At 40.1% G+C, this 27,264-nt stretch overlaps 1 protein-coding gene and 1 non-coding gene across 2 annotated transcripts in view; one reads left to right on the forward strand and one right to left on the reverse strand.

Moving 5' to 3' along the window:
• Positions 1-27,264, forward strand: part of pappaa (pregnancy-associated plasma protein A, pappalysin 1a) — a 295,025-nt gene that overhangs the window by 129,116 nt on the left and 138,645 nt on the right. The window contains exons 8-10 of the mRNA XM_061876405.1: positions 1,349-1,477; positions 9,746-9,837; positions 14,702-14,898. Coding sequence (XP_061732389.1) covers positions 1,349-1,477; positions 9,746-9,837; positions 14,702-14,898 — 418 coding nt within the window. The remainder of the gene's footprint in view (positions 1-1,348; positions 1,478-9,745; positions 9,838-14,701; positions 14,899-27,264) is intronic.
• Positions 4,760-4,842, reverse strand: trnal-cag (transfer RNA leucine (anticodon CAG)). Its single transcript has one exon. It is a non-coding gene; the product is annotated as a tRNA-Leu (tRNA).

Genomic DNA, 27,264 nt, shown 5'->3' on the forward strand with positions numbered 1-27,264 from the left:
CACAACAACTAGTAGGACAAAACGACTCTCACCAACGACTCATCAGTGATGCATACACACAAACATGTTAAACGGTGGGCTTTCTAACAATTAGGAAGGTTTGAGTCATGTTTGTCCTCCTACTTAAACCATATTAAAATATACATATATTTTTCCATTTTAATAGATTTTTTAAAAAGCTCTAGGTAGCCACTAGGGCGGCGCTACAGATGGATCTGGAAACGTGGGTTGCTGACCCCCGGTTAAGACCCATGGAAATGTTAGTAATTCGTCCCATAAATTGCTTACGAATAAAATGCTGGCTAATCTTCAATACAGTGCTATTATTGATTGATTGAAACTTTTATTAGTAGATTGCACAGTACAGTACATTTTCCGTACAATTTAAATAACGTAAATGGTAACACCTGAATAAGTTTTTGTTTAAATCGAGGTCCACGTAAATCAATTCATGGTAAAAAATTACATGCTTGACTAGATAATAGCTACATAATTTGTGGACACTTATGCACAAAAAACAAAAACAAAGCTATAAATGATCAACCAACTGTAAGGAAACTGTAATTACAATTGGGGGGGGGGGGGGGCTGAAAGAGTTTCTTTGATTTATGTTTTATAAATAACACAGAACTATTTTTCATGATTTTTCATGTTTTTTTTTAACCTTATTTGCTTATGTTTTTTTTATTTTATTTACCAACACAGGTACTCCTCCCCCCGCTGACCCCTCTTTTTTCTATTGGGTTGTTTACATTTTTTTTTAGCGTTTTCTCATTTGAGTTATTGTTTTTTTCTCTTTCCAGACCTTTAATTTTTCAGTCTTCCTTATCATGCCGCCTCAAGTAAACATCATGGCAACATGTAGACATGTAAAGTGAGTAGTCCTCAAAGATTCCGACCAATCCACTGTGTGTTCATCATGATGGTTCTTTGACTGGCTGTGATAAGAGGACACACAGGCAGGGAGCGAGGCCTTTTGATTGATTGATTGATTGATACTTTTATTGCACAGTTCAGTACATATTCCGTACGATTGACCACTAAATGCTAACACCCGAATAAGTTTTTCAACTTGTTTAAGTCGGGGTCCACGTTAATCAATTCATGGTAAAGGCCTGTGTTGCCTTGTGTGTTATGGATGGTGGAATTGTTGGCCACCACAACACATGGCGGGTCCCCCTGAGCCCTCCTCACTTTTCCACAAGACTGGCCGAAAAGCGTCTCCACATCAGTGTGTAATCTCTTTTTTTTTTGTATTTTGTGGTCGTCTCTCTGACGTTTTTCCAAGGCTTCCCGTTTTCCTGAAATGCGTAAGCATGTTAATGAGCTGTCGAATTCTTCTCTCCAGGGATGTGGAGCCGCATGTGGCCTACACGTATCGGGTCCAGACCATATCGAGCCGGAGCGAGAGCCAACCTTCCCCGCCGCTGGTGCATGAACTTGGGGCAGCCTATTGCGGGGATGGACGGATCCAGAGGTAACCTAAACCTAACTGATCCTATTGTTGTACCGAAGTACCTCAACTTACGGAGTCAATTGGTTCTGTGAACTCGAAACAAAAAGTCTTACATGCAACCTGGGGATAGACTGATTGGCAACTCTAAATCGGCCCTAGTGTGTGAATGTGAGTGTGAATGTTGTCTATCTGTGTTGGCCCTGCGATGAGGTGGCGACTTGTCCAGGTTGTATAACCGCCTTCCGCCCGAAAGCAGCTGAGATAGGCTCCAGCACCCCCCGCGACCCCAAAACGGACAAGCGGTAGAACATGGATGGATGGATTTTAAATCAATTTACAGTATTTTGCGGAGTATAAGTCGCTCCGGAGTATAAGTCGCACCTGCCGAAAATGCATAATAAAGAAGGAAAAAAACATATATAAGTCGCACTGGAGTGTAAGTCGCATTTTGGGGGTAAATTTATTTGATAAAACCCAACACCAAGAATAGACACTTGAAAGGCAATTTAAAATAAATAAAGAATAGTGAACAACAGGCTGAATAAGTGTACGTTATATGAGGCATAAATAACCAACTGAGAAGGTGCCTGGTATGTTAATGTCACATATTATGGTAAGAGTCATTCAAATAACTATAACATATAGAACATGCTATACGTTTACCAAAAAATCTGTCACTCCTATTTGCTAAATCCCATGAAATATTATACGTCTAGTCCAGGGGTCACCAACCTTTTTGAAACCAAGAGCTACTTCTTGGGTACTGATAAATACGAAGGGCTACCAGTTTGATACACACTCAAATAAATTGCCGGAAATAGCCAATTTGCTCAATTTACCTTTAATAAATAAATCTATACTTAAAAAAAAAAAAGGGTATTTCTGACTGTCATTCCGTCGTACATTTTTTTTCCTTTTACAGAAGGTTTTTTTGTAGAGAATAAATGATGAAAGAAACACTTATTTGAACGGTTTAAAAGAGGAGAAAACACAAAAAAAATGAAAATACAATTTTTAAACATAGTTTATATTCAATTTCGACTTTTCAAAATTCAAAATTCAACCGGAAAAAATGAATAGAAAAATTAGCTAATTCGAATCTTTTTAAAAAAAATTAAAAAGAATTTATGGCACATCATTAGTAATTTTTCCTGATTAAGATTAATTTTAGAATTTTGATGACTTGTTTTAAATAGGTTATAATCCAATCTGCACTTTGTTAGAATATATAACAAATTGGACCAAGCTATATTCTAACAAAGACAAATCCTTATTTCTTCTAGATTTTCCAGAACAAAAATTTTAAAATAAATTCAAAAGACTTTGAAATAAGCTTTAAACTTGATTCTACAGATTTTTTAGATTTGCCAAAATATTTTTTTAAATTTGAATCATAAAAAGTTTGAAAAAATATTTCACAAATATTCTTAATCGAAAAAACAGAAGCTACAATGAAGAATTAAATCAAAATGTATTTATTATTCTTTATAATAATAAAAAATAAAAAATACTTGAACATTGATTTAAATTGTGAGGAAAGAAGAGGAAGGAATTTAAAAGGTAAAAAGGTTCATGTGTTTAAAACTCCTAAAATCATTTTTAAGGTTGTATTTTTTCTCTAAAATTGTCTTTCTGAAAGTTATAAGAAGCAAAGTAAAAAAATACATGAATTTATTCAAACACGTGAAGACCAAGTCTTAAAAATATTTTCTTGGATTTTCAAATTCTATTTGAGTTTTGTCTCTCTTAGAATTAAAAATGTCGAGCAAAGCGAGACCAGCTTGCTAGTAAATAAATAAAATGTAAAAAATAGAGGCAGCTCACTGGTAAGTGCTGCTATTTGAGCTATTTTTAGAACAGGCCAGCGGGCTACACATCTGGTCCTTACGGGCTACCTGGTGCCCGCGGGCACCGCGTTGGTGACCCCTGATCTAGTCTCTTACGTGAATGAGCGAAATGATATTATTTGATATTTTACGGTAATGTGTTAATAATTTCACACATAAGTCGATCCTGAGTATAAGTCGCACCCCTGGCCAAACTATGAAAAAAAACTGCGACTTATAGTCCGAAAAATACGGTAGTTGGTGCTCGGCCCCCCAAAACAGCACTTTTAAAAACATTTATTGGTAACACTTTAGTATGGGGAACACATATTCATCATTAATTAGTTGCTTATTAACATGCAAATTGGTAACATATTGGCTCTTAATTAGTCATTATTAAGTACTCATTAATGCCTTATTCTGCATGGCCTTAATATACAACCAGTAAACCATTTACTAAGAGTCTTCCCTCATTAACCTCAGAATTATTGCTTATTAGTAACCCTAACCCAAACCTGGGAAAATTAAGGCTCGGGGGCCACTAGTGGCCCATTAAGCTTTGTAATCTGGCCCGCCAGACATCCCAAAGTATTTTTTTTAGATCTTTAAGATGGAAAGTGTAGCTGCCATTATGATGTGTTGTGATGTTTTGTAATGACCGTAAGTCTTGAACTATACAAAGTACCGTATTTCCTTGAATTTCCGCAGGGCATCAAGTATGCGCCTGCCTTGAATTACAGCCCGGTCAAACTCGTGACGTCACGAGTGACACTTCCCCTGTCATCATTTTCAAAATGGAGGAGGCTGATTTCAATACCGGTAATTTGAAATCGCGTAAAGGGAAAAAGATTAAGAGCTATTCAGTAGGATTTAAGGTTCAAGCTTACATCACACTCAAATTTTTACTTTTTAATTTTTTTAGGATTTGATTTTACGAAGCAGAGTTATCAGCGTTTGCATTTTTGTGGCAAATTGGCAGACCAGCGATCAAAGTTTGTTGCTATGCCCCGCCCACATCGTTAGCTGTAGTTTAAAATGCTTTGCAATCCATCCATCCATCCATCCATTTTCTACCACTTATTCCCTTTCGGGGTCGCGGGGGGCGCTGGCGCCTATCTCAGCTACAATCGGGCGGAAGGCGGGGTACACCCTGGACAAGTCGCCACCTCATCGCAGGGCCAACACAGATAGACAGACAACATTCACACTCACATTCACACACTAGGGCCAATTTAGTGTTGCCAATCAACCTATCCCCAGGTGCATGTCTTTGGAGGTGGGAGGAAGCCGGAGTACCCGAAGGGAACCCACGCATTCACGGGGAGAACATGCAAACTCCACACAGAAAGATCCCAAGCCTGGATTTGAACCCAGGACTGCAGGAACTTCTTATTGTGAGGCAGACGCACTAACCCCTCTGCCACCGTGAAGCCCAAATGAATTAGTAATTAGTAGTGAGGAAAGCCCACAATGTTCTTGTCAGAAGTGGGATTCGAACCCACGCCTACAGAGTAGACTACGACCTGAACGTAGCACCTTAGACCGCTCGGCCATCCTGACCGACTTTGCAATCTACTGTCCGTAATTTTGATTTGGGCTAATTTGGGTATAGTCTCCAGGAGGACTTTGTCAAAATACACTACATTACCAAAACTATTTGGCCACCCATCCAAATGATGCGAATCAGGTGTCCTAATCACTTGGCCCGGTGTATAAAAGCAAGCACTTAGGCATGGAGACTGTTTCTACAAACATTTGGGAAAGAATGGTCCACTCTCAGTGGCATAGCTCGGTTGGTAGAGTGGCCGTGCTAGCAACTTGAGGGTTGCAGGTTTGATTCCCGCTTCTGCCATCCTAGTTACTGCCGTTGTGTCCTTGGGCAAGACACTTTACCCACCTGCTCCCAGTGCCACCCACACTGGTTTAAATGTAACTTAGATATTGGGTGTCACTATGTAAAGCGCTTTGAGTCACTTGAGAAAAGCGCTATATAAATATAATTCACTTCACTTCACATTTCCAGCGTGGAACTGTCATAGGATGCCACCTGTGCAACAAATCCAATCGTGAAATTTTCTCGCTCCTAAATATTCCAAAGTCAACTATTGGCTTTATTATACAAAAATGGAAGAGTTTGGGAACAACAGCAACTCAGCCACAAAGTGGTAGGCCACATAAACTGACAAGAGAGGGGTCAGCGGATGCTTGACCTTATAGTGCAAAGACTTCCTGCACAGTCAATTGCTACAGAGCTCCAAACTTCATGTGACCTTCCAATAAGCCCACGTACAGGACGCAGAGAGGTTCGCTTCATGGAATGGGTTTCCATGGCTGATCAGCTGCATGTAAGCCTTACATCACCAAGTCCGATGCAAAGTGTCGGATGCAGTGGTGTAAAGGACGTCGCCACTGGACTCAGCAGTTGAGACGCGTTCTCTGGAGTGATGAATCACACTTTTCCATCTGGCAATCTGATGGACCAGTCTGGGTTTGGAGGTCGCCAGGAGGACGCTACATTTCGGGCTGCATTGTGCCGAGTGTGAAATTTAGTGGAGGAGGAATTATGGTGTTGGGTTGTTTTTCAGGAGTTGGGCTTGGCCAGTTAAAAGAACTTTGAATGCTCTGCGATACCAAAACGTTTTGGACAATTCCATGCTCCCAACCTTGTGGGAACAGTTTGGAGCGGGCCCCTTCCTCTTCCAACATGACTGTGCACCAGTGCACAAAGCAAGGTCCAAAAAGACATGGATGACAGAGTCTGGTGTGGATGAACTTGACTGGCCTGCACAGAGTCATGACCTGAACCCGATAGAACACCTTTAGGATGAATTAGAACGTGGTCTGAGAGCCAGACCTTCTCGACCAACATCAACCTCACTTGATACTACAGTGGTACCTCAACTTCGGAGTGTTTTGGGTTAAGAGCTATTTCTCGTCTAATTGTTATGTTATGCAGTAAGTTTACGGTACAAACATCCCCGCCTTTAGTTGGCGTAGCAAACGCCACAGTGATACACGTCAAATCTGCCCAAAACATCTGGTTTTACTTGTTTCCATATGAGTTGGGAAATTGTGTTAGATGTAAATATAAACGGAATACAATGATTTGCAAAGCATTTTCAACCCATATTCAGTTGAATATGCTACAAAGACAACATATGTGATGTTGAAACTGATAAACATTTTTTTTTTTGCAAATGATTATTAACTTTAGAATTTGATGCCAGCAAAACGTGACAAAGAAGTTGGGAAAGGTGGCAATAAATACTGATAAAGTTGAGGAATGCTCATCAAACACTTATTTGGAACATCCCACAGGTGTGCAGGCTAATTGGGAACAGGTGGGTTTCATGATTGGGTATAAAAGCAGCTTCCATGAAATGCTAAGTAATTCACAAACAAGGATGGGGCGAGGGTCAACAACTTGTAAGCAAATTGTCGAACAGTTTTAGAACAACATTTCTCAACGAGCTATTGCAAGGAATTTAGGGATTTTACCATCTACGGTCTGTAAAATCATCAAAAGGTTCAGAAAATCTGGAGAAATCCCTGCACGTAAGCGATTATATTATGGACTTTTGATCCCTCAGGCGGTACTGCATCAAAAACTGACATCAATATGTAAAGGACATCACCACATGGGCTCAGGAACACTTCATAAAACCACTGTCAGTAACTACAGTTGTTCACTACATCTGTAAGTGCAAGTTAAAACTGCGCCGGCTTCGCTGGGCCCGAGCTCATTTAAGATGAACTGATGAAAAGTGTTCTGTGGTCTGACGAGTCCACATTTCAAATTATATTTGGAAACTGTGGATGTGGTGTCCTCCGGAACAAAGAGGAAAATAACCATCCGGATTGTTTTGGGCGCAACGTTCAAAAGTCAGCATCTGTGACGGTATGGGTGTGTATTAGTGCCCAAGGCATGGGTAACTTACACATCTGTGAAGGCACCATTAATTCTGAATGGTCCATACAGGTTTTGGAGCAGCATATGTTGCCATCCATGCAACGTTATCATGGACGCCCCTGCTTATTTCAGCAAAACAATGCCAAGCCACTTGTTACAACAGCGTGGCTTCGTAGTAAAAGCGTGCGGGTACTTTCCTGGCCCGCCTGCATTCCAGACATGTCTCCCATCGAAAATGTGTGGCGCATTATGAAGCGTAAAATACGACTGCGTACTTAAGCTGTACATCAAGCAAGAATGGTAAAAAATTCCACTTTCAAAGCTTCAACAATTATTTTCCTCAGTTCCCAAACGTTTATTGAGTGTTGTTAAAAGAAAAGGTGATGTAACACAGTGGTGAACATGCCCTTTCCCAACTACTTTGGCACGTGTTGCAGCCATGAAATTCTAAGTTCATTATTATTTGCCCCCAAAAAAAAGTTTATGAGTTTGAACGTAAAATAATAAAAAACAGTAAACTAAAAAACATCTAACAAAATATAGCTTACTGCTACGCTGCAAAGATACAACACGACTGGTAGCAACGACAAGAGTGGCATCGACAAAACAATAATCCAGCACTGACTGGAGGAACAAAGCAGGTAAAATAGGTGTGGTTAGGTGCCAATCAGCCACAGCTGAGGACAAAACAGCGCACAGGGAAAAAAGTCAGGAAACAGACAAAATAAGAGCGCTTGACAGGAACTAAAGACAGGAAATACTAAACACCCACAGAGGAAAAACTAAAACAGAAACAAACCTGCTAAGATTTATCTGAGAGCCAGATGCAGTCAAAAAAAAAAGTTTATGAGTTTGAACATAAAATATCTTGTCTTTGTAGTGCATTCGACTGAATATGGGTTGAAAATGATTTGCAAATCATTGTATTCCATTTATATTTACATCTAACACAATTTCCCCAACTCAATCAATCAATCAATCAATGTTTACTTATATAGCCCTAAATCACTAGTGTCTCAAAGGGCTGCACAAACCACCACGACATCCTCGGTAGGCCCACATAAGGGCAAGGAAAACTCACACCCAGTGGGACGTCGGTGACAATGATGACTATGAGAACCTTAGAGAGGAGGAAAGCAATGGATGTCGAGCGGGTCTAACATGATACTGTGAAAGTTCAATCCACAATGGATCCAACACAGTCGCGAGAGTCTAGTCCAAAGCGGATCCAACACAGCAGCGAGAGTCCCGTTCACAGCGGAGCCAGCAGGAAACCATCCCAAGCAGAGGCGGATCAGCATCGCAGAGATGTCCCCAGCCGATACACAGGCAAGCAGTACATGGCCACCGGATCGGACCGGACCCCCTCCACAAGGGAGAGTGGGACATAGAAGAAAAGGAAAAGAAACGGCAGATCAACTGGTCTAAAAAGGGAGTCTATTTAAAGGCTAGAGTATACAAATGAGTTTTAAGGTGAGACTTAAATGCTTCTACTGAGGTGGCATCTCGAACTGTTACCGGGAGGGCATTCCAGAGTACTGGAGCCCGAACGGAAAACGCTCTATAGCCCGCAGACTTTTTTGGGCTTTGGGAATCACTAACAAGCCGGAGTCCTTTGAACGCAGATTTCTTGCCGGGACATATGGTGCAATACAATCGGCAAGATAGGATGGAGCTAGACCGTGTAGTATTTTATACGTAAGTAGTAAAACCTTAAAGTCACATCTTAAGTGCACAGGAAGCCAGTGCAGGTGAGCCAGTACAGGCGTAATGTGATCAAACTTTCTTGTTCTCATATGGAAACGGGGTTTGTATAATACATTTGATTTCCAACCGTTATAAGGAAGAAAGTTTTGGAAGAATGTTTGAAAATTCCTTCAAATACACTCCGCAACCTTGTGGACAGCCTTCCCAGAAGAGTTGAAGCTGTAATAGCTGCAAAAGGTGGACAGACGTCATGTTGAAATCTACGGGTTAGGAATGGGATGGCACTTCAAGTTCATATGTGAGTCAAGGCAGGTGGCCAAATACTTTTGGCAATAGAGTGTACGTATCTTGATTTGTGCTTAAAATAACGTCATTCTGGAATAACGCACCTATTAATACTCAATAGTGAAGTGAAGTGAATTAAATTTATATAGCGCTTTTTCTCAAGTGACTAAATATCTAAGTTGCATTTAAACCAGTGTGGGTGGCACTGGGAGCAGGTGGGTAAAGTGTCTTGCCCAAGGACACAATGGCAGCGACTAGGATGGCACAAGCGGGAATCGAACCTGCAACCCTCAAGTTGCTGGCACGGCCACTCTACCAACCGAGCTATGCCGCCCCAATAAACGTGTGCCGCTACTTTACAGGGAAATGCAATTTGAAGTGGTACCCGTCATCCAATACAAGACCATTTTTTGCAAAAATAAGCCAGCTTTTGGTTTGAATTAAACTATATGTTTGCCTTGGTAGTTGCGTCCAAAGAGAGTCTCCACTGTGACGCGTGTTAAATGTTGTTTGCCGTGTCCCTGTCTGGATGCTTTCCTTAACCGCCTCCCCGTGTCTTAGTTCCAAGGGAGAGGAGTGTGATGACATGAATTCCATGAATGGCGACGGCTGCTCCAGTCAGTGCAAGAAAGAGGCTTTCTTCAACTGTGTCGGTAAGTCAATGAGCGCTGACATTTTCATTTTCAGGTCCGTACACACTCAAGGCGACCTGAAAGCTTTACCGCCCTTTTTTTTTTTTTTTTTTTTACAAATCTGGAAATCATTACGCTTCTTAAAGGGTGACTCATCTTATTTTACATAGTTGAGTGACTGGCATATCCGACATTCTTCTTCACCAATAGATGGATGGTTTTCCTGTGCTGCTCCCATGCTGCAATCCCTCACCCCCTCAAAGAAAACCTCCCTCCTCTCACCACTTCTGCCCCCCACCCCCCGCCCCCCTGTTGTGATCATGCATGTACGCAACATGCAAGCACGCACAAGCATGTGGGAGCCTCTGTGAGGAGGCTGCTTTTAATTCCTGTCAGATTGCTGGATGACTGCATTGGCCCTTCTGTTTTTCCACCGACCGTAGGGCTCAAGGGTGTGTGTATATGTTTTTACACGGTAATATACTGTTTGGATATTCTGTCTGCTTCCTGTAACACTTACAACCCGTCTGTCTGCAAGATGTGCGTTTATGGAGGCGTATCCAGATTTCAAATGTTCTCCAAAGGTTTCAAAATCTAGCTTTAGAGCAGGGGTCACCAACGCGGTGCCCCCCCAGGTAGCCCGTAAGGACCAGATGAGTCGCCCGCTGGCCTGTTGTAAAAATAGCTCAAATAGCAGCACTTACCAGTGAGCTGCCTCTATTTTTTTAGATTGTATTTATTTACTAGCAATTGGTCTCACTTTGCTCAACATTTTTAATTCTAAGAAAGACAAAGCTCAAATAGAATTTGAAAATCCAAGAAAATATTTTAAAGACTTAGTCTTCACTTGTTTAAATAAATTCATTTATTTTTTTATTTTGCTTCTTATAACTTTCAAAAAGACAATTTTAGAGAAAAAAATACAACCTTAAAAATCATTTTTGGATTTTTAAACACGTATACCTTTTTACCTTTTAAATTCCTTCCACTTCTTCCCTGACAATTTAAATCAATGTTCAAGTATTTTTATTTTATTATTATTATAAAGAATAACAAATACATTTTAATTGAATTCTTCATTTTAGTTTTTTTTTCGAAGAATAATATTTGTGAAACATTTCTTCAAACTTATTATGATTAAAATTAAAAAAAAAATATTCTGGCAAATGTAGAAAATCTGTAGAATCAAATTTAAATCTAATTTCAAAGTCTTTTGAATTTCTTTTAAAATGTTGGTTCTAGAAAACCTAGAAGAAATAGTTATTTGTCTTTGTTAGAAATACAGCTTGATCCAATTTGTTATATATTCTAACAAAATGCAGATTGGATCTTAACCTATTTAAAACATGTCATCAACATTCTAAAATTAATCCTAATCAGGAAAAATTACTAATGATGTTCAATAAATTATTTTTTTTAATTTTTTCAAAAAGATTCAAATTATTTTTTTCGGTTGAATTTTGAATTTTAAATAGTCGAAATTGAAGATAAACTATGTTTCAAAATTGTATTTTTATTTTTTTCCTATTTTTTCCTCTTTTAAACCGTTCAATTCATTTATTCTCCACAAAAAACCTTCTGTAAAAGGAGAAAAAATGTACGACGGAATGACAGACAGAAATACCCATTTTTATAAATATAGATTTATTTATTAAAGGTAAATTGAGCAAATTGGCTATTTATGGCAATTTATTTAAGTGTGTATCAAACTGGTAGCCCTTCGCATTAATCAGTACCAAAGAAGTAGCTCTTGGTTTCAAAAAGGTTGGTGACCCCTGCTTTAGAGTACGTAAAATGTTAAATATATACACTGCAAAAAGTCAGTGTTCAAAAACAATAAAAAAAAAAAAAAAAAAATTAGGAGTATTTTATATAAACTAAGCAAAATTATCTGCCAATAGAACAAGAAAATTTGGCTTGTCAAGACTTTCCAAAACAAGTAAAATTAGCTAACGTCAAATGAACCTAAAAAAAACTTAAAATAAGTAAATTCTCACTAATAACAACTGTTTTGATTGATTGGTCGAAACTTTTATTAGTAGATTGCACGGTTCAGTACATATTCTGTACAATTGCCCACTTTATACTTACTGGCCAAAAGTAGCATTCAAATTTGAACTTTACAGTACAGATAAGAACAGAATTGTGTTGCATTAGTTTGTGGTAGTGCAGGATAAATGAATATTTTATTATTAAAAAAAAATTAAAATGTTCTTCTTTTTATTGCACTGCAAAAACTGAAATCTAAGTAAGAGGAAATATCTCAAATAAGGGTGATATTTGCTTATTTTCTGTCTGATACGATAATTCTTCTCACGAAGCAGATTTTATGTTTCGGGTTAAGAGCTATCTCTCGTCTGATTGTTATGTTATGCAGTAAGTTTACGGTACAAACATCCCCGGCATTAGTTGGCGTAGCAAACACCACAGTAATACATGTAAAATCTGCCCAAAACATCTGGTTTTACTTGACGGGATTAGCATATAATTCAAAATTACAAACCCCGTTTCCACATGAGTTTGGAAATTGTGTTAGATGTAAATATAAACAAAATACAATGATTTGCAAATCATTTTCAACCCATATTCAGTTGAATATGCTACAAATACAAAATATTTGATGTTAAAACTGATAAACATTTTTTTTTTTCAAATAATCATTAAATTTAGAATTTGATGCCAGCAACACGTGACAAAGAAGTTGGGAAAGGTGGCAATAAATACTGATAAATTTGAGGAATGCTCATCAAAGACTTATTTGGAACATCCCACAGGTGTGCAGGCTAATTGGGAACAGGTGTGTGTCATGATTGGGTATAAAAACAGCTTCCATGAAATCCTAAGTAATTCACAAACAAGGATGGGGCGAGGGTCACCAATTTGTAAGCAAATTGTCGAACAGTTTTAGAACAACATTTCTCAACGAGCTATTGCAAGGAATTTAAGGATTTTACCATCTACGGTCTGTAAAATCATCAAAAGGTTCAGAAAATCTGGAGAAATCACTCCACGTAAGCGATTATATTATGGACCTCTGATCCCTCAGGCGGTACTGCATCGCTAAATCCCATGAAATCTTATACGTCTAGTCCAGGGGTGCCCATTACGTCGATCGCGATCGACTGGTCGATCTCGGAGGGTATGTCACTCGATCTCAAGCCAGGCATTAAAAAATAGACATAAAAATGAGCAATCATCAATCATACAAAGACTTCACTTTCGTCAGTTGTTTGACATTCTCGGCACCCGAGGATCTTGTGAGATGACGCTGGCTGCTGCGAGCTCATATTTAAGAAAAAAATCACTAACAGGGCGGACGCAGAGAAACACATTTTATTTCTAGAGACTCCGTACCTACTGTCAAAACTCTAAAGACCGACTGCACAGTTCTTGTCTTCACCATAAAAGACCTGTTTCATCCTGCCTGTGCTAACAAAATAAGAGTCTCAGAAAGCTAGCGTGCACAAGCTAGCAAGCTACGGAGTTTGATGCCAATGTATTTCTCCCCCGCCCTCAGCGACCGCTTTCTCACTTGCTTGCCCACCCGCACACTCACTGACGTCACTCACCTGCTGCCAGACATTAAAGGGCCACACACATATGCTACTCTCATAACAAAGTGTTTAAAAACGAGTATGCAAGTTGGACAAATGAGATGCCAAATCCAACCACTTTCATGTGGTATTGGACAGAAAGGAGGACTTTTTTTTTCCTCCATTTGAAAATGCGGACGTTATCAGCACCACTGTCTAATTCCAATCAATGCAAGTCATCAGAATCAAATACACCAACTTAAATTCTTGTCTTCATGAAAGAAAGGAATCTATGTGTGTTAAACATGCTTGTATTATCATTAAACACCTTTAGCTTGTTAACAAAAATGTCTCTTTCATAAATAAATATATATAAATTATAAATAGGAATGAGGTAGATCTCCTCGACTTGGTCAATTGAAAAGTAGCTCGCCTGCAGAAAAAGTGTGAGCGCCCCTGTTCTAGTCTCTTACGTGAATGAGCTAAATAATATTATTTGATATTTTACGGTAATGTGTTAATAATTTCACACATAAGTCACTCCTGAGTATAAGTCGCACCTCTGGCCAAACTATGAAAAAAACTGCGACTTATAGTCCGAAAAATACGGTACTCAGGAAAAAAGTCCCTGGACACAGGTGGGTTCAACTCGAAACGTTGGTAGAATTTCGTATCGTACAACTTTTTAGGGGCCCGCTGTAATTTTCTTTTGGGCATCACTGGCTGGTTGATTATAAGTCGTCTTCAAGATGTTAACTAAAGACATAAATATAGCAGACCGCGTTGCATTATCTGTAACGTTGGCACGCATCACCAGAGGTGTCCTGATCGGTCCAGGTATTCCACCTTGACAGCGCTTCGGTTTTCTCATTTTCTTCAACTTGGCCACTTCCCTCTCTTCCTATTACCCCTGGAAGCCCCGCTAAGCCCCCCCCCATTTGAGCTTCCTCCTGTCTCTGTAGCTATTTCCTTCTGTTCCATATGCCCCCTCGGTAGCCCCTCTCGTTTTTTTGGCCGCGCTGTAGAGGGCTGGAATTTCGAGAAGGAGGCCCTGGCCAACTTGGCACGGAATACCCAGCCCCCTTTACCCCCACCGCCTCCTAAATGCTTGCTACAAGCAAGTGAGGCCTTTTCTCATCCAGCGCCATAAGCTTCCAGTTCCAGACCTGGAACCCGAGGGGGGGATGTCTGGAAAAAAAAAAAAAATCCTGACTGTCTGTATCATCCTGGAATTGGTTGTCCTCCCTTGTGTTATCACTTTGAACCCTTTTGTTTCTTTTAGTCCACATCTTGAATAGTGATATCGTCCACCCCGGTGATGAGAGGTTAACGTCTTCTGTTTTCCACCGCAGAGGAGCCGAGCATGTGCTACTACTACGACGGTGACGGCGTTTGCGAGGACTTTGAGCAAGAGACCGGCGTCCGAGACTGCGGGCTCTACACCCCCAGCGGCTTCCTGGACCAGTGGGCCTCCAGTGTCGAGGTTTCCCATGAGAAGAAGCCATACTGTTCGGGCGAGGTGGCTGCAGGGTATCCGGCTGTTACCAAGGTAAGTCTTGTATCCAGGAATTGGCACCAAAACCCGGTTCCATCATGGCACCGGTGCCAACGTAATCGGTAAATAGCAAAGCAAGAAAATAAGTAGCATCCATACCTCATTTTGGTGCGAAATGATCGCAGACTCAGCCACCTGCAACAAGTACTTGGTGGTGCTACTGAACAAGTAACGTCTTCTAAGTAATGTAACGTCTGGACAGAAGCAAACCAAGGCCCCTTCTAGACTAAGTTATCCAGGGTAAATCCCACCTAACCCTATTCTTGTCCACACACACACAATGGTCGTTTAAGAACCCCTCCCACCCTCTGTCCACCGTTGCTTTGTGTGCAAGTTCTTAGATTTAACTTATCTGAACAATATCCAGTGTTGTGGTATTTCTATTAACTGGAATCCAGCGTGCTATTGTAGTGAATCAATCCTGAGACATCATAAATTAATCAAATATTGAATGGACATTTGAAAGTAAACAACATTTTACATCAATCAATCTAGGGATCTAGATATCTGGGTCAGGACACTCCTCACTTTTTTGCCTTCACCTTCATTGTCCATTCGTTTTTGGTGACTTTATATACTCTGGAACTAGACGTTGAGTCCGCAACATACATGGCGGACAAAAACTGATGCAGTCTGCTTTGCGAGTCCAAATGCATTCAACGTTTTCAGTAGTCTTCCCTCGACGATCAGGTTGTTCAAAGCACACGCTTCTTTGTTTTATCACACCCACGGGATCCCGCATTCTCGTTGTCTCTCCTTCGACAAATGGACAAAGCTGACCCGGACAGTCAAAAGTTGTCTTGCCGTCTGAAAAGTGTTGTATCCCAGATAGCTGCAATCGCTTTCTCTTAAGGACTCCATGTGTGATTTCCACAAGCGTCTTTTTTTAATTTTACCAACTTATTTGATCAATTTTAGAAAAAAAAAACAACAAAAAAGAAATGAAAACAAATGTCCACTGCAGAAGACATTGGTTTTCAGAAAGTTATACAGTGCTGAACATAAAGTAAACAAGTCAGAAGAAAGAAATATATGTTTGAATATATATATATATATATATATATATATATATATATATATATATATATATATATATATATATATATATATATATATATATATATATACATATATATATATATATATTTATATACATAAACAATTTATTTCAAAAGTAGACACTGAAGATGAATATATAATGTAGAAGAAAAAAAAAGTTTATGTATGTATGTTTGTATGTGTATATATATATATATATATATATATATATATATATATATATATATATATATATATATATATATATATATATATATAAGTTGATTGGCAACACTAAATTGGCCCTAGTGTGTGAGTGTGAATGTTGTCTCTCTATCTGTGTTGGCCTTGCGATGAGGTGGCGACTTGTCCAGGGTGTACCCCTCCTTCCGCCCGATTGTAGCTGAGATAGGCGCCAGCGCCCCCTGCGACCCCAAAAGGGAATAAGCGGTAGAAAATGGATGGATGGATATATATATATATGTATATATATATAAATATGTATATATATATACATAATGAAAATGTATCTATATATGTATATTTAAACATACATTCACACATATACAAACACATATATATATATATATATATATATATATAATGAAAATGTATACATGTGTATATATATATATATATAAAATAAATGCAGGATGAATACATAGCCTGTTTTGCTCCATATACCCACCACCTTATTTCAATCCATAAATGACATCATTTCTTTTTTCTTTTTTTTTTTTTCGCCAAACAACTTCTTTTGCCGCCTTGCCAGTTAAGTCATTTCAAAGATTGGGACATTTAATTAGATTCCCCCACCGCCCCGCCTTCCCCCGTTCGTGACGGATGCATAAATTTGCCGCTCTCATTAAAGTAATGCTTCTTCAAGACGGGACAAGACGCCATTGATTCCACCCGAGCGTGGCGGAAGCATTGATCTGTTGCCGCTGCGACGTGGAAAAGAGGGGCGGACGGCACAAATCATGAAGGCGATGCATAAATCAAGTCGACACAAAAACCTTACATACTGTATATGTAGCGTGTTGACATGTCGGACATAAAAAAACGTCTCCTCGGACTTCTTGTTCATTCGATTAATGTTCCCGTCCCTTCAGCTTTCACGGTGTCCAAAGCAACTCTAAAGGAGTCCATACTCTTTTTAGTGTGGAAGTAACTTATAAAGGGACAATAAGAAATGGAAGGTGGATATACTTTAGTGTAGTTGGGGCATTTTACCTTAGGCCTTAAAGGCCTACTGAAATGAGATTTTCTTATTTAAACGGGGATAGCAGGTCCATTCTATGTGTCATACTTGATCATTTCGCGATATTGCCATATTTTTGCTGAAAGGATTTAGTAGAGAACATCCACGATAAAGTTTGCAACTTTTGGTCACTAATAAAAAAGCCTTGCCTTTACCGGAAGTAGCAGACGATGTGCTCGTGACGTCACGGGTTGTGGAGCTCCTCACATCCTCACAGTGTTTATAATCATAGCCAGCAGTAAATAGAGCTATTCGGACCGAGAAAGCGACAATTTCCCCATTAATTTGAGCGAGGATGAAAGATTCGTGGATGAGGACGCTTAGAAAAAAAAAAAAGAAAAGGCCGCGGCAGGCGGCGTTTCAGATGTAATTAGACACATTTACTAGGATAATTCTGGAAGATCCCTTATCTGCTTATTGTTTTAATAGTGTTTTAGTGAGATTGTAAAGCCATACCTGAAAGTCGGATGGCTGCGGTGAACGACAGTGTCTCTCAGAGAAGCCAATGGAGGAGCCAAGATCACAGCGGCCTTTTTGACAGCTGCAGGAGGAAATTGTGTAATCCACTGAAGTCTCCGGTAAGAGCTGACTTAATATCACAACTTTCCCATTCAAAAACATTCTGGTCGACGTAGAGAAACATGTCCGCTTGACCCGCTCTGTGTTAAAGCTTCACATCAAAGAAACTCCGGCTGTGTTTTGGTGCTGAAGGAAAATCCACCGCATTCCACCAACAGCATTATTCTTTATAGTCTCCATTATTAATTGAACAAATTGCAAAAGATTCAGCAACACAGATGTCCAAATTACTGTGTAATTATGCGATGATGAGAGACGACTTTTAGCCGTGTGTGGTACTGGGCTAATATGTCCGCTACAACCCGAGACGTCACATACACGCGCCATCATACGCGTTATCTTTCCGCAAAGTTTTCAACAAGAAACTCCGCGGGAAATTTAAAATTGTAATTTAGTAAACTAACTGGCATGTTTTGCAATGTTAATATTTCATCATTGATATATAAACTATCAGACTGCGTGGTCGGTAGTAGTGGGTTTCAGTAGGCCTTTAAATCACAAGTGTCTCAAAGGGCTGCACAAGCCGCAACAACATCCTTGGCTCAGATCCCACATCAGATCCCCCACCAGGTGACCAGTGCAATGGATGTGGACTGGATCTAGTTAATAACGTGAGAGTCTGGTCCTCTCCAGACTTTGAACATCGAGCGTTTTATCTGTGGTCACCTGATAACCTCTCCACGGAGGAGAGGGGAGCAAAACAGAAAAGAGACGGCAGATCAACTGGTCTAAATGGCAAAGAAAGAAAATACTACGTCTTCAAGGTGGATCTTATTTTACAAGTTGAAATGTCCTGATGGTCGGCGACGGGCGTGAAGTCCACTTGTCAGAGGTTTTTAGACTCAAATCAAATGAAAACAGTGTTTGTTTAAGATTGAAGTGGAAGTGGAATTAAATCAAAATTTAGGTCAAACATTCTCATTCACAGCACAACTGATGGTCCCAACCCCATTGATAAAGCAAGGAATTCCACAAATCAACCCTGACATGGCACACCTGTGAAGGTGTGCCATGAGCTTCAAGAGGTGACTACCTCTTGAAGCTCATCGAGAGAATGCCAAGAGTGTGCAAAGCAGTAATCCGAGAAAAGGGTGGCTATTTTGGAGAAACTAGAATATAAAACATGTTTTCAGTTATTTCCCCCTTTTTGTTGTTGTTAAGTACATAACTCCACATGTGTTCATTCATAGTTTCGATGCGTTCAGTGACATTCTACAATGTAAATAGTCATGAAAATGAAGAAAACGCATTGAATGAGAAGATGAGTCGAAACTTTTGGCCTGTACTGTATACATAGTAATACCCTCAATATAGAGGCAAATTGTGTGTCCACTCTACTGGTACTTTAAGTCGAGGTACCACTGTACATCCAAGTTTCATTTCTATATAGTATTGTCTCCTAAGAAGTTGTGTGTGATATAGTGACCCTTAGTGACTAGCTCTCACTCCAACAAAGTCTCCTTAAAGAGGCTGAGCTGTGAACGTGGGCCGGCGTTGAGTGACCGTGCATAAATGAGATTAAGGTTGACCCTTCCCCGGATGGCTAAACTGCCATTGTGAAATGGTTCTTTGGGTTCAAAATGCTCTGCTTTGGGTACACTCCCAATCTATGTCACTCATTCCCCTAATCCCGGTGCAGTAAACATACTATAAGGCAGTGTTTTTCAACCTTTTTTGAGCCAAGGCACATTTTTTTTCATTGAAAAAAATCCTGAGGCACACAATTAGCAGAAAACATAAAAAAAATACCAAAGTAGGTGTACTGTCATGACCTGTCACATCACACCATGACTTATTTGGAGTTTTTAGCTGTTTTCCTGTGTGTAGTGTTTTAGTTCTTGTCTTGCGCTCCTATTTTACTGTTTGTCATGCCATGTACGGATGTACTTTGTGGACGCCATCTGCTGCTCCACACGCTGCAAGTCTTTTTTGTCGTCCAGCATTCTCTTTTTGTTTACTTTGCAGCCAGTTCAGTTTTAGTTTAGTTTTGCATAACCATGCCTAATCTTCAATGCCTTTTCTTAGCAGCACTCGCCTTTAATTTATTTTTGGTTTAACCATTAGATACATTTTTACCTGCACACTGCCTCCCGCATATTGTGATCATGACAAACCAATTAGATACCTGCTGCCACCTACTGATATAGAAGAGTATTACACGGTTACTCTGCCGAGCTCTAGACAGCACCGACACTCAACAACGGCACATTATTTGCGGATTATAATTACTGGTTTGCAAAAAAATATTTTTAACTCAATTAGGTGAAATTACATCATGCACTGGCTTCTAAAAGTTATTGCTCATCATCTTTGTATTCGGGCTCAAAAATATCAGGTCCTGGATCATAATTTTCCCAAAGTAGTCTTTGATGGCTTTCACAAAGTTTGCTTGATTCGCATTGTTGTGGATGGGGTTTCATGTCTTTGTGATCATGTTTTGTTTAGTTGTGTTAAGATTACTTCAAGACTCCATTAGTCCCTGTTTTTTCACTCCATTGTTTTGTTTCCATGCCTACCAATCAGTTCACCTGTCCTCACGACTCACGCACCTGATTTTATTTGAACTCACACACCTGTTTTCAAGCACCACAGCACTGTTTAAGCCTGTAGTTGCCAGGCGGTCAGCCTCTACCACACCTCCTACACACCCATGTTATCCATGCCGATGATCCATGCTCTTTCTTGGTCTCAGTAAGTGTTTTCGTTTTGGTTGTTCACAGTTTCAGTTTTGGTTTTCAGAGCCAAGTTTTTGTACCTCCTCTGTGAGTGCCTTTCGTTTGTTCCTTTTTTTCTTTTTTGTTATTAATTAAAAGATGTCCTTACCTTCACGCCATGTCCCTTCCAATCGCTTTGCACCACGGGAAAACAAACCCCACCAGAGTCCACGTCATGACATGGGGAGAGGAGCTGTGGTTACTCACGCACCGTTTTCTCTCAAAATGGCTCGGTAATCTCCGTGAGACTGATACTATTTCGAACGGGACAAGCGGTAGAAAATGGATGGATGGATAGGTGAAATTACATCATGCACTTGGCTTCTAAAAGTTATTGCTCATCTTCTTTGTATTCGGGCTCGAAAATATAAGGTCCTGGATCATAATTTTCCCGAAGTAATCATTGATGGCTCTCACAAATTCTGCTTGATTCGCATTGTTGTGGATGGGCAAGGGATCTGTGTTTCCTCACGCACCGTTTTCTCTCAACATGGCTCGGGAATCTCCGTGAGATTGATACTATTTCCATCACATCGATTTATCCACAAACTTTGTAAGTCTTTTGGTGTCATAAATCAGTTATATGTGATAACACATAGGTCCTGAGTAGTCTTGAGTTCAATCCCAGGCTCGGGATTTTTCTGTATGGAGTTTGCATGTTCTCCCTGTGACTGTGTGAGTTCCCTCCGGGTACTCTCGCTTCCTCCAACCTCCAAAAACATGCACCTGGGGATAGGTTGATTGGCAACACTAAATTGGCCCTAGTGTGTGAATGTTGTCTCTTTATCTGTGTTGGCCCTGCGATGAGGTGGCGACTTGTCCAGGGTGTACGCTGCTTTCTGCCCGAATGCAGCTAAGACTGGCTCCAGCACCTCCCGCGACCCCGAACGGGACAAGCGGTAGGAAATGGATGCATGGATAGGTGAAAATACATCATGCACTGGCTTCTAAAAGTTATTGCTCATCTTCTTTGTATTCTGGCTCGAAAATATAAGGTCCTGGATCATAATTTTCCCAAAGTAATCTTTGATGGCTCTCACAAATTCTGCTTGATTCGCATTGTTGTGGATGGGCAAGGGATCTGTGTTTCCTCACGCACCGTTTTCTCTCAACATGGCTCGGGAATCTCCGTGAGATTGATACTATTTCCATCACATCGATTTATCCACAAACTTTGTAAGTCCTTTGGTGTCATAAATCAGTTATATGTGATAACACATAGGTCCTGAGTAGTCTTGAGTTCAATCCCAGGCTCGGGATTTTTCTGTATGGAGTTTGCATGTTCTCCCTGTGACTGTCTGAGTCCCCTCCGGGTACTCTCGCTTCCTCCAACCTCCAAAAACATGCACCTGGGGATAGGTTGATTGGCAAGACTAAATTGGCCCTAGTGTGTGAATGTGAATGTTGTCTCTTTATCTGTGTTGGCCCTGCGATGAGGTGGCGACTTGTCCAGGGTGTACCCTGCCTTCTGCCCGGATGCAGCTGAGACTGGCTCCAGCACCTCCCGCGACCCCGAACGGGACAAGCGGTAGGAAATGGATGCATGGATAGGTGAAAATACATCATGCACTGGCTTCTAAAAGTTATTGCATTGCTCATCTTCTTTGTGTTCGGGCTCAAAAATATAAGGTCCTGGATCATAATTTTCCCAAAGTAATCTTTGATGGCTCTCACAAATTCTGCTTGATTCGCATTGTTGTGGATGGGCAAGGGATCTGTGTTTCCTCACGCACCGTTTTCTCTCAAAATGGCTCGGGAATCTCCGTGAGATTGATACTATTTCCATCATATCGATTTATCCACGAACTTTGTCCGGGTACTCCGGCTTCCTTCCACCTCCAAAAACATGCACCTGGGAATAGGTTGATAGGCAACATTAAAGTGGCCCTAGTGTGTGAATGTGAATGTTTTGTGTTGGCCCTGTGATGAGGTGGGGACATGTCCAGGGTGTACCCCACTTTTCGCCCGAATGCAGCTGAGATAGGCTCCAGCACCCCCCGCGACCCCAAAAGGGATAAGCGGTAGTACATGGATGGATGGATGCATCATCTCCCATGGCGCACCAGACAATATCTCATGGCTAGTGGTTGAAAAACCCTGCTATAAGCTAAGGCAGGGGTCGGCAACCCAAAATGTTGAAAGAGCCATATTGGACCAAAAATACAAAAACTAATCCGTCTGGCACGCAAAAAATTAAAAGCCATATTACATACAGATAGTATGTCATGAGATATAAAGTGAATTAAAGGCCTACTGAAATTAGATTTTCTCATTTAAACGGGAATAGCAGGTCCATTCTATGTGTCATACTTGATCATTTTGCGATATTGCCATATTTTTGCTGAAAAGATTTTGTAGAGAAAATCGACGATAAAGTTTGCCACTTTTGGTACTTCCTAAAAAGCCTCGCCTTTACCGGAAGTCACAGACGATGACGTCGCAAGTGTGGGGGCTCCTCACATATCCACATTGATTTTAATGGGAGCCTCCAACAAAAACAGTTATTCGGACCGAGAAAACGACAATTTCCCCATTCATTTGAGCGAGGATGAACGATTTGTGTTTGAGGATATTGATAGCGACGGACTAGAAAAAACAAAAATGAGTTTAAAAAAAAAACGCGATAGCATTGGGACGTATTCCGATGTTTTTAAACACATTTACTAGGATAATTCTGGGAAATCCCTTATCTTCCTATTGTGTTGCTAGTGTTTTAGTGAGTTTAATAGTACCTGATAGTCGGAGGGGTTTGTCCACGGGTGTGTTGACGCCATGTCTCACGGGTGTCGACGGCAGCTGTACGGACGACACAAGCTCAGCTGATATCCGGTAAGTGGCGACTTTATAACCACAATTCTCTCACCGAAATCTGCTGGTTGACATTCGGTTGGGGTCCATGTCTGCTTGACCGCGCTCTGATCCATAGTAAAGTTTCAGCTCTGGGAATTTTAAACAAGGAATCACCGTGTGTTTGTGTGGCTAAAGGCTAAAGCTTCCCAACCCTACTGTGACTTTTCCAATATTAATTGAACAAATTACAAAAGATTCAGCAACACAGATCTCCAAAATACTGTGTAATTATGCCGTTAAAGCAGGCGACTTTTAGCTGTGTGTGTGCGCAGCGCTCATACTTCCTAAAAACCCGTGACGTCCTGCGTACACATCATCATTACACAACGTTTTAAAGACGAAACTACCGGGAAATTTAAAATTGTAATTTAGTAAACTAAATAAGCCGTATTGGCATGTGTTGCAATTTTAATATTTCATCATTGATATATAAACTATCAGACTGCGAGGTCGGTAGTAGTGGGTTTCAGTAAGCCTTTAAGACAGGGGTAGGGAACCTATGGCTCTAGAGCCAGATGTGGCTCTTTTGATGACTGCATCTGGCTCTCAGATAAATCTTAGCTGACATTGCTTAACACAGGGCTGTCCAAAGTACGGCCCGCGGTAATTTTTTTAACGGCCCCACGGCACATTTTAAGAATACAATTTAGAAAAAATTGAAAACATAAAAAGTGGTATAAAACAGCAAACAGGTGAAATGTAACAAGAAATTGTTGCAATGTTTACTCTTATAACACAAAACTGCCATGCAGGTTGTTTTGTACTTTAAAAAATAATAATGAATCAAAATCAATGTCATTTTGAATTATTGACCTATTCAAGGCTTCGATTACATCACATTAAATATTCCACTTTGAGATATCTTTTTGGGGAAAATGTTGCATATTTTGTGTTTTGCCATATAAAAAACGGAGCTGTTTTTTTTTTTTAAGAAGGGCCTAAAACAAACAAACAAAACATAAACAACAATAAAACTTAAAATTGACGGATATATCTGAAGTTGATCTCGAGATTATTGTGCTAAAAGTAAACGGTAAATAAAATGTATATTTATTTTTTAACACTTTAATAAGTAGGACACTTTTGGATCCCCAATTATTTTAGTGTGATTTGTTTTTAAGTGTCATTGCTCAAAAAATAATAATGAATCAAAATCCAAAATTAAGGCTCCAATTATTATATAATCTCAAATATTCCACCTAAACAAGTTATTGGGTGAAAATATTGCATATTTTGTGTTTTTTTCTTTTTTTTTTCTAATGTTGATCTAGAGATTTAAAACTTGCATAATAATACAAATTCTAACACTGAATAATGACACATTTTTAATATTATTTTTGACCAAAACCCTTTGGGGTCCCCGATATCATAACTGAGTGGAGCCCTAAATGTATATTTTTTATACATATATTGTATTGGTTTTTAAAATAAAAATTATGAAAATGGCCCCCGCTTGCTCAGATTTTTCAGTGTGCGGCCCTCAGTGGAAAAAGTTTGGACAACCTTGGCTTAACACGATAATTATGAATAATTCCGTTCGTAATCACAGTGCTAAAAATACCGTTCAAAATATAAAACATTCTCATGCATTTTATCCATCCATCCGTTTGCTACCAGACTTGTTCAAGAAGTATTATTAATGGTAAGAAGTATTTGATTTATTATTGGTTAACTTCAGAAAAAGAATGTTATTAAAAGACTAGGAGATTTAATATACTCTAAACATGTCGGTCTTACTTAAAATGCACACATTTAGTTGTATTCAGTGTTAAAAAATATTATATGGCTCTGACGGAAATACATTTTAAAATATTTGGCTTTAATGGCTCTCTCAGCCAAAAAGGTTCCCGACCCCTGCTTTAAGAGGACTTAAAGGAAACTAAATGAGCTCAAATATAGCTACAAATGAGGCATAATGATGCAATATGTACATACAGCTAGCCTAAATAGCATGTTAGCATCGATTAGCTTGCAGTCATGCAGGGACCAGATCTGTCTGATTATCACTCCACACAAGTCAATATCAATCAATCAATCAATGTTTATTTATATAGCCCCAAATCACAAATGTCTCAAAGGACTGCACAAATCATTACGACTACAACATCCTCGGAAGAACCCACAAAAGGGCAAGGAAAACTCACACCCAGTGGGCAGGGAGAATTCACATCCAGTGGGACCATAGTGGCTCCAACACAGCCGCGAGAGTTCAGTTCAAGCGGATCCAAGACAGCAGCGAGAGTCCCGTCCACAGGAGACCATCTCAAGCGGAGGCGGATCAGCAGCGTAGCGATGTCCCCAACCGATACAGGCGAGCGGTCCATCGTGGGTCCCGACGAGCGGTCCATCCTGGGTCTCGACTCTGGACAGCCAGTACTTCATCCATGGTCATCGGACCGGACCCCCTCCACAAGGGAGGGGGGGACATAGGAGAAAGAAAAGAAGCGGCAGATCAACTGGTCTAAAAAGGAGGTCTATTTAAAGGCTAGAGTATACAGATGAGTTTTAAGGTGAGACTTAAATGCTTCTACTGAGGTAGCATCTCGAACTGTTACCGGGAGGGCATTCCAGAGTACTGGAGCCCGAACGGAAAACGCTCTGTAGCCCGCAGGCTTTTTTTGGGCTCTAGGAATCACTAATAAGCCGGAGTCTTTTGAACGCAGATTTCTTGCCGGGACATATGGTACAATACAATCGGCAAGATAGGCTGGAGCTAGACCGTGTAGTATTTTATACGTAAGTAGTAAAACCTTAAAGTCACATCTTAAGTGCACAGGAAGCCAGTGCAGGTGAGCCAGTGCAGGCGTAATGTGATCAAACTTTCTTGTTCTTGTCAAAAGTCTAGCAGCCGCATTTTGTACCAACTGTAATCTTTTAATGCTAGACATGGGGAGACCCGAAAATAATAAGTTACAGTAATCGAGGCGAGACGTAACAAACGCATGGATAATGATCTCGGCATCTTTAGTGGACAAAATGGAGTGAATTTTAGCGATATTACGGAGATGAAAGAAGGCCGTTTTAGTAACGCTTTTAATGTGTGACTCAAATGAGAGAGTTGGGTCGAAGATAATACCCAGATTTTTTACAGAGTAACCTTGTTTTATTATTTGGTTGTCAAATGTTAAAGTTGTATTATTAAATAGAGGTCGGTGTCTAGCAGGACCGATAATCAGCATTTCCATTTTTTTGGGCATTAAGTTGCAAAAAGTTAGCGGACATCCATTGTTTAATTTCATTAAGACACGCTTCCAACTGACTACAGTCCGGCGTGTTGGTCAGCTTTAGGGGCATGTAGAGTTGGGTGTCATCAGCATAACATTGAAAGCTAATACCATATTTGCGTATGACGTCACCTAGCGGCAGCATAACATCAATAAAACTCACCTTATAAGTTATAAGTTTGGTGGACAACATGAGACAGAAAAAGAAGTGGCATAAATCACATCCTAGAAAGTCGGAGAAAGTTATACTTGTAAACAAACCACGGTGAGTTCAAGGACCGCCAAAATTAGTAGGACAAAACAATGCTCGCCAAATACTCGAATCAGTGAAGCATGTTTAATACAAACAGTGTGCTTAATAACAATTAGGGAGGTTTCTGTCATGTTTGTCCTCCTACAGAAACCAAATTAAAACAAAAAATATGTATTTTTTTACCCCTTATCATTTCCATTTTTTATTTATTTTTAAAAAAGCTCCAGAGAGCCACTAGGGCGGCGCTGGCTCCAGACCCCTGAGCTAAGGTAACCGAGTCCATTGCGGGGTTGCAACGCCCTCTCCGTTCTCTGCTGGAGTCGTTATCACTCGCGTCCGCCTCCATGTATCATTGTGTGTTTTCTCGTGTCAGATACCCATTACCAACATGTACCTCGACATCTTATTGTTAAGTGCTCCTTGGCGTGGGTTATATACGTC

Source organism: Nerophis ophidion, linkage group LG17 (genome assembly GCF_033978795.1).
Source record: "Nerophis ophidion isolate RoL-2023_Sa linkage group LG17, RoL_Noph_v1.0, whole genome shotgun sequence".
Classification (NCBI taxonomy): domain Eukaryota; kingdom Metazoa; phylum Chordata; class Actinopteri; order Syngnathiformes; family Syngnathidae; genus Nerophis; species Nerophis ophidion.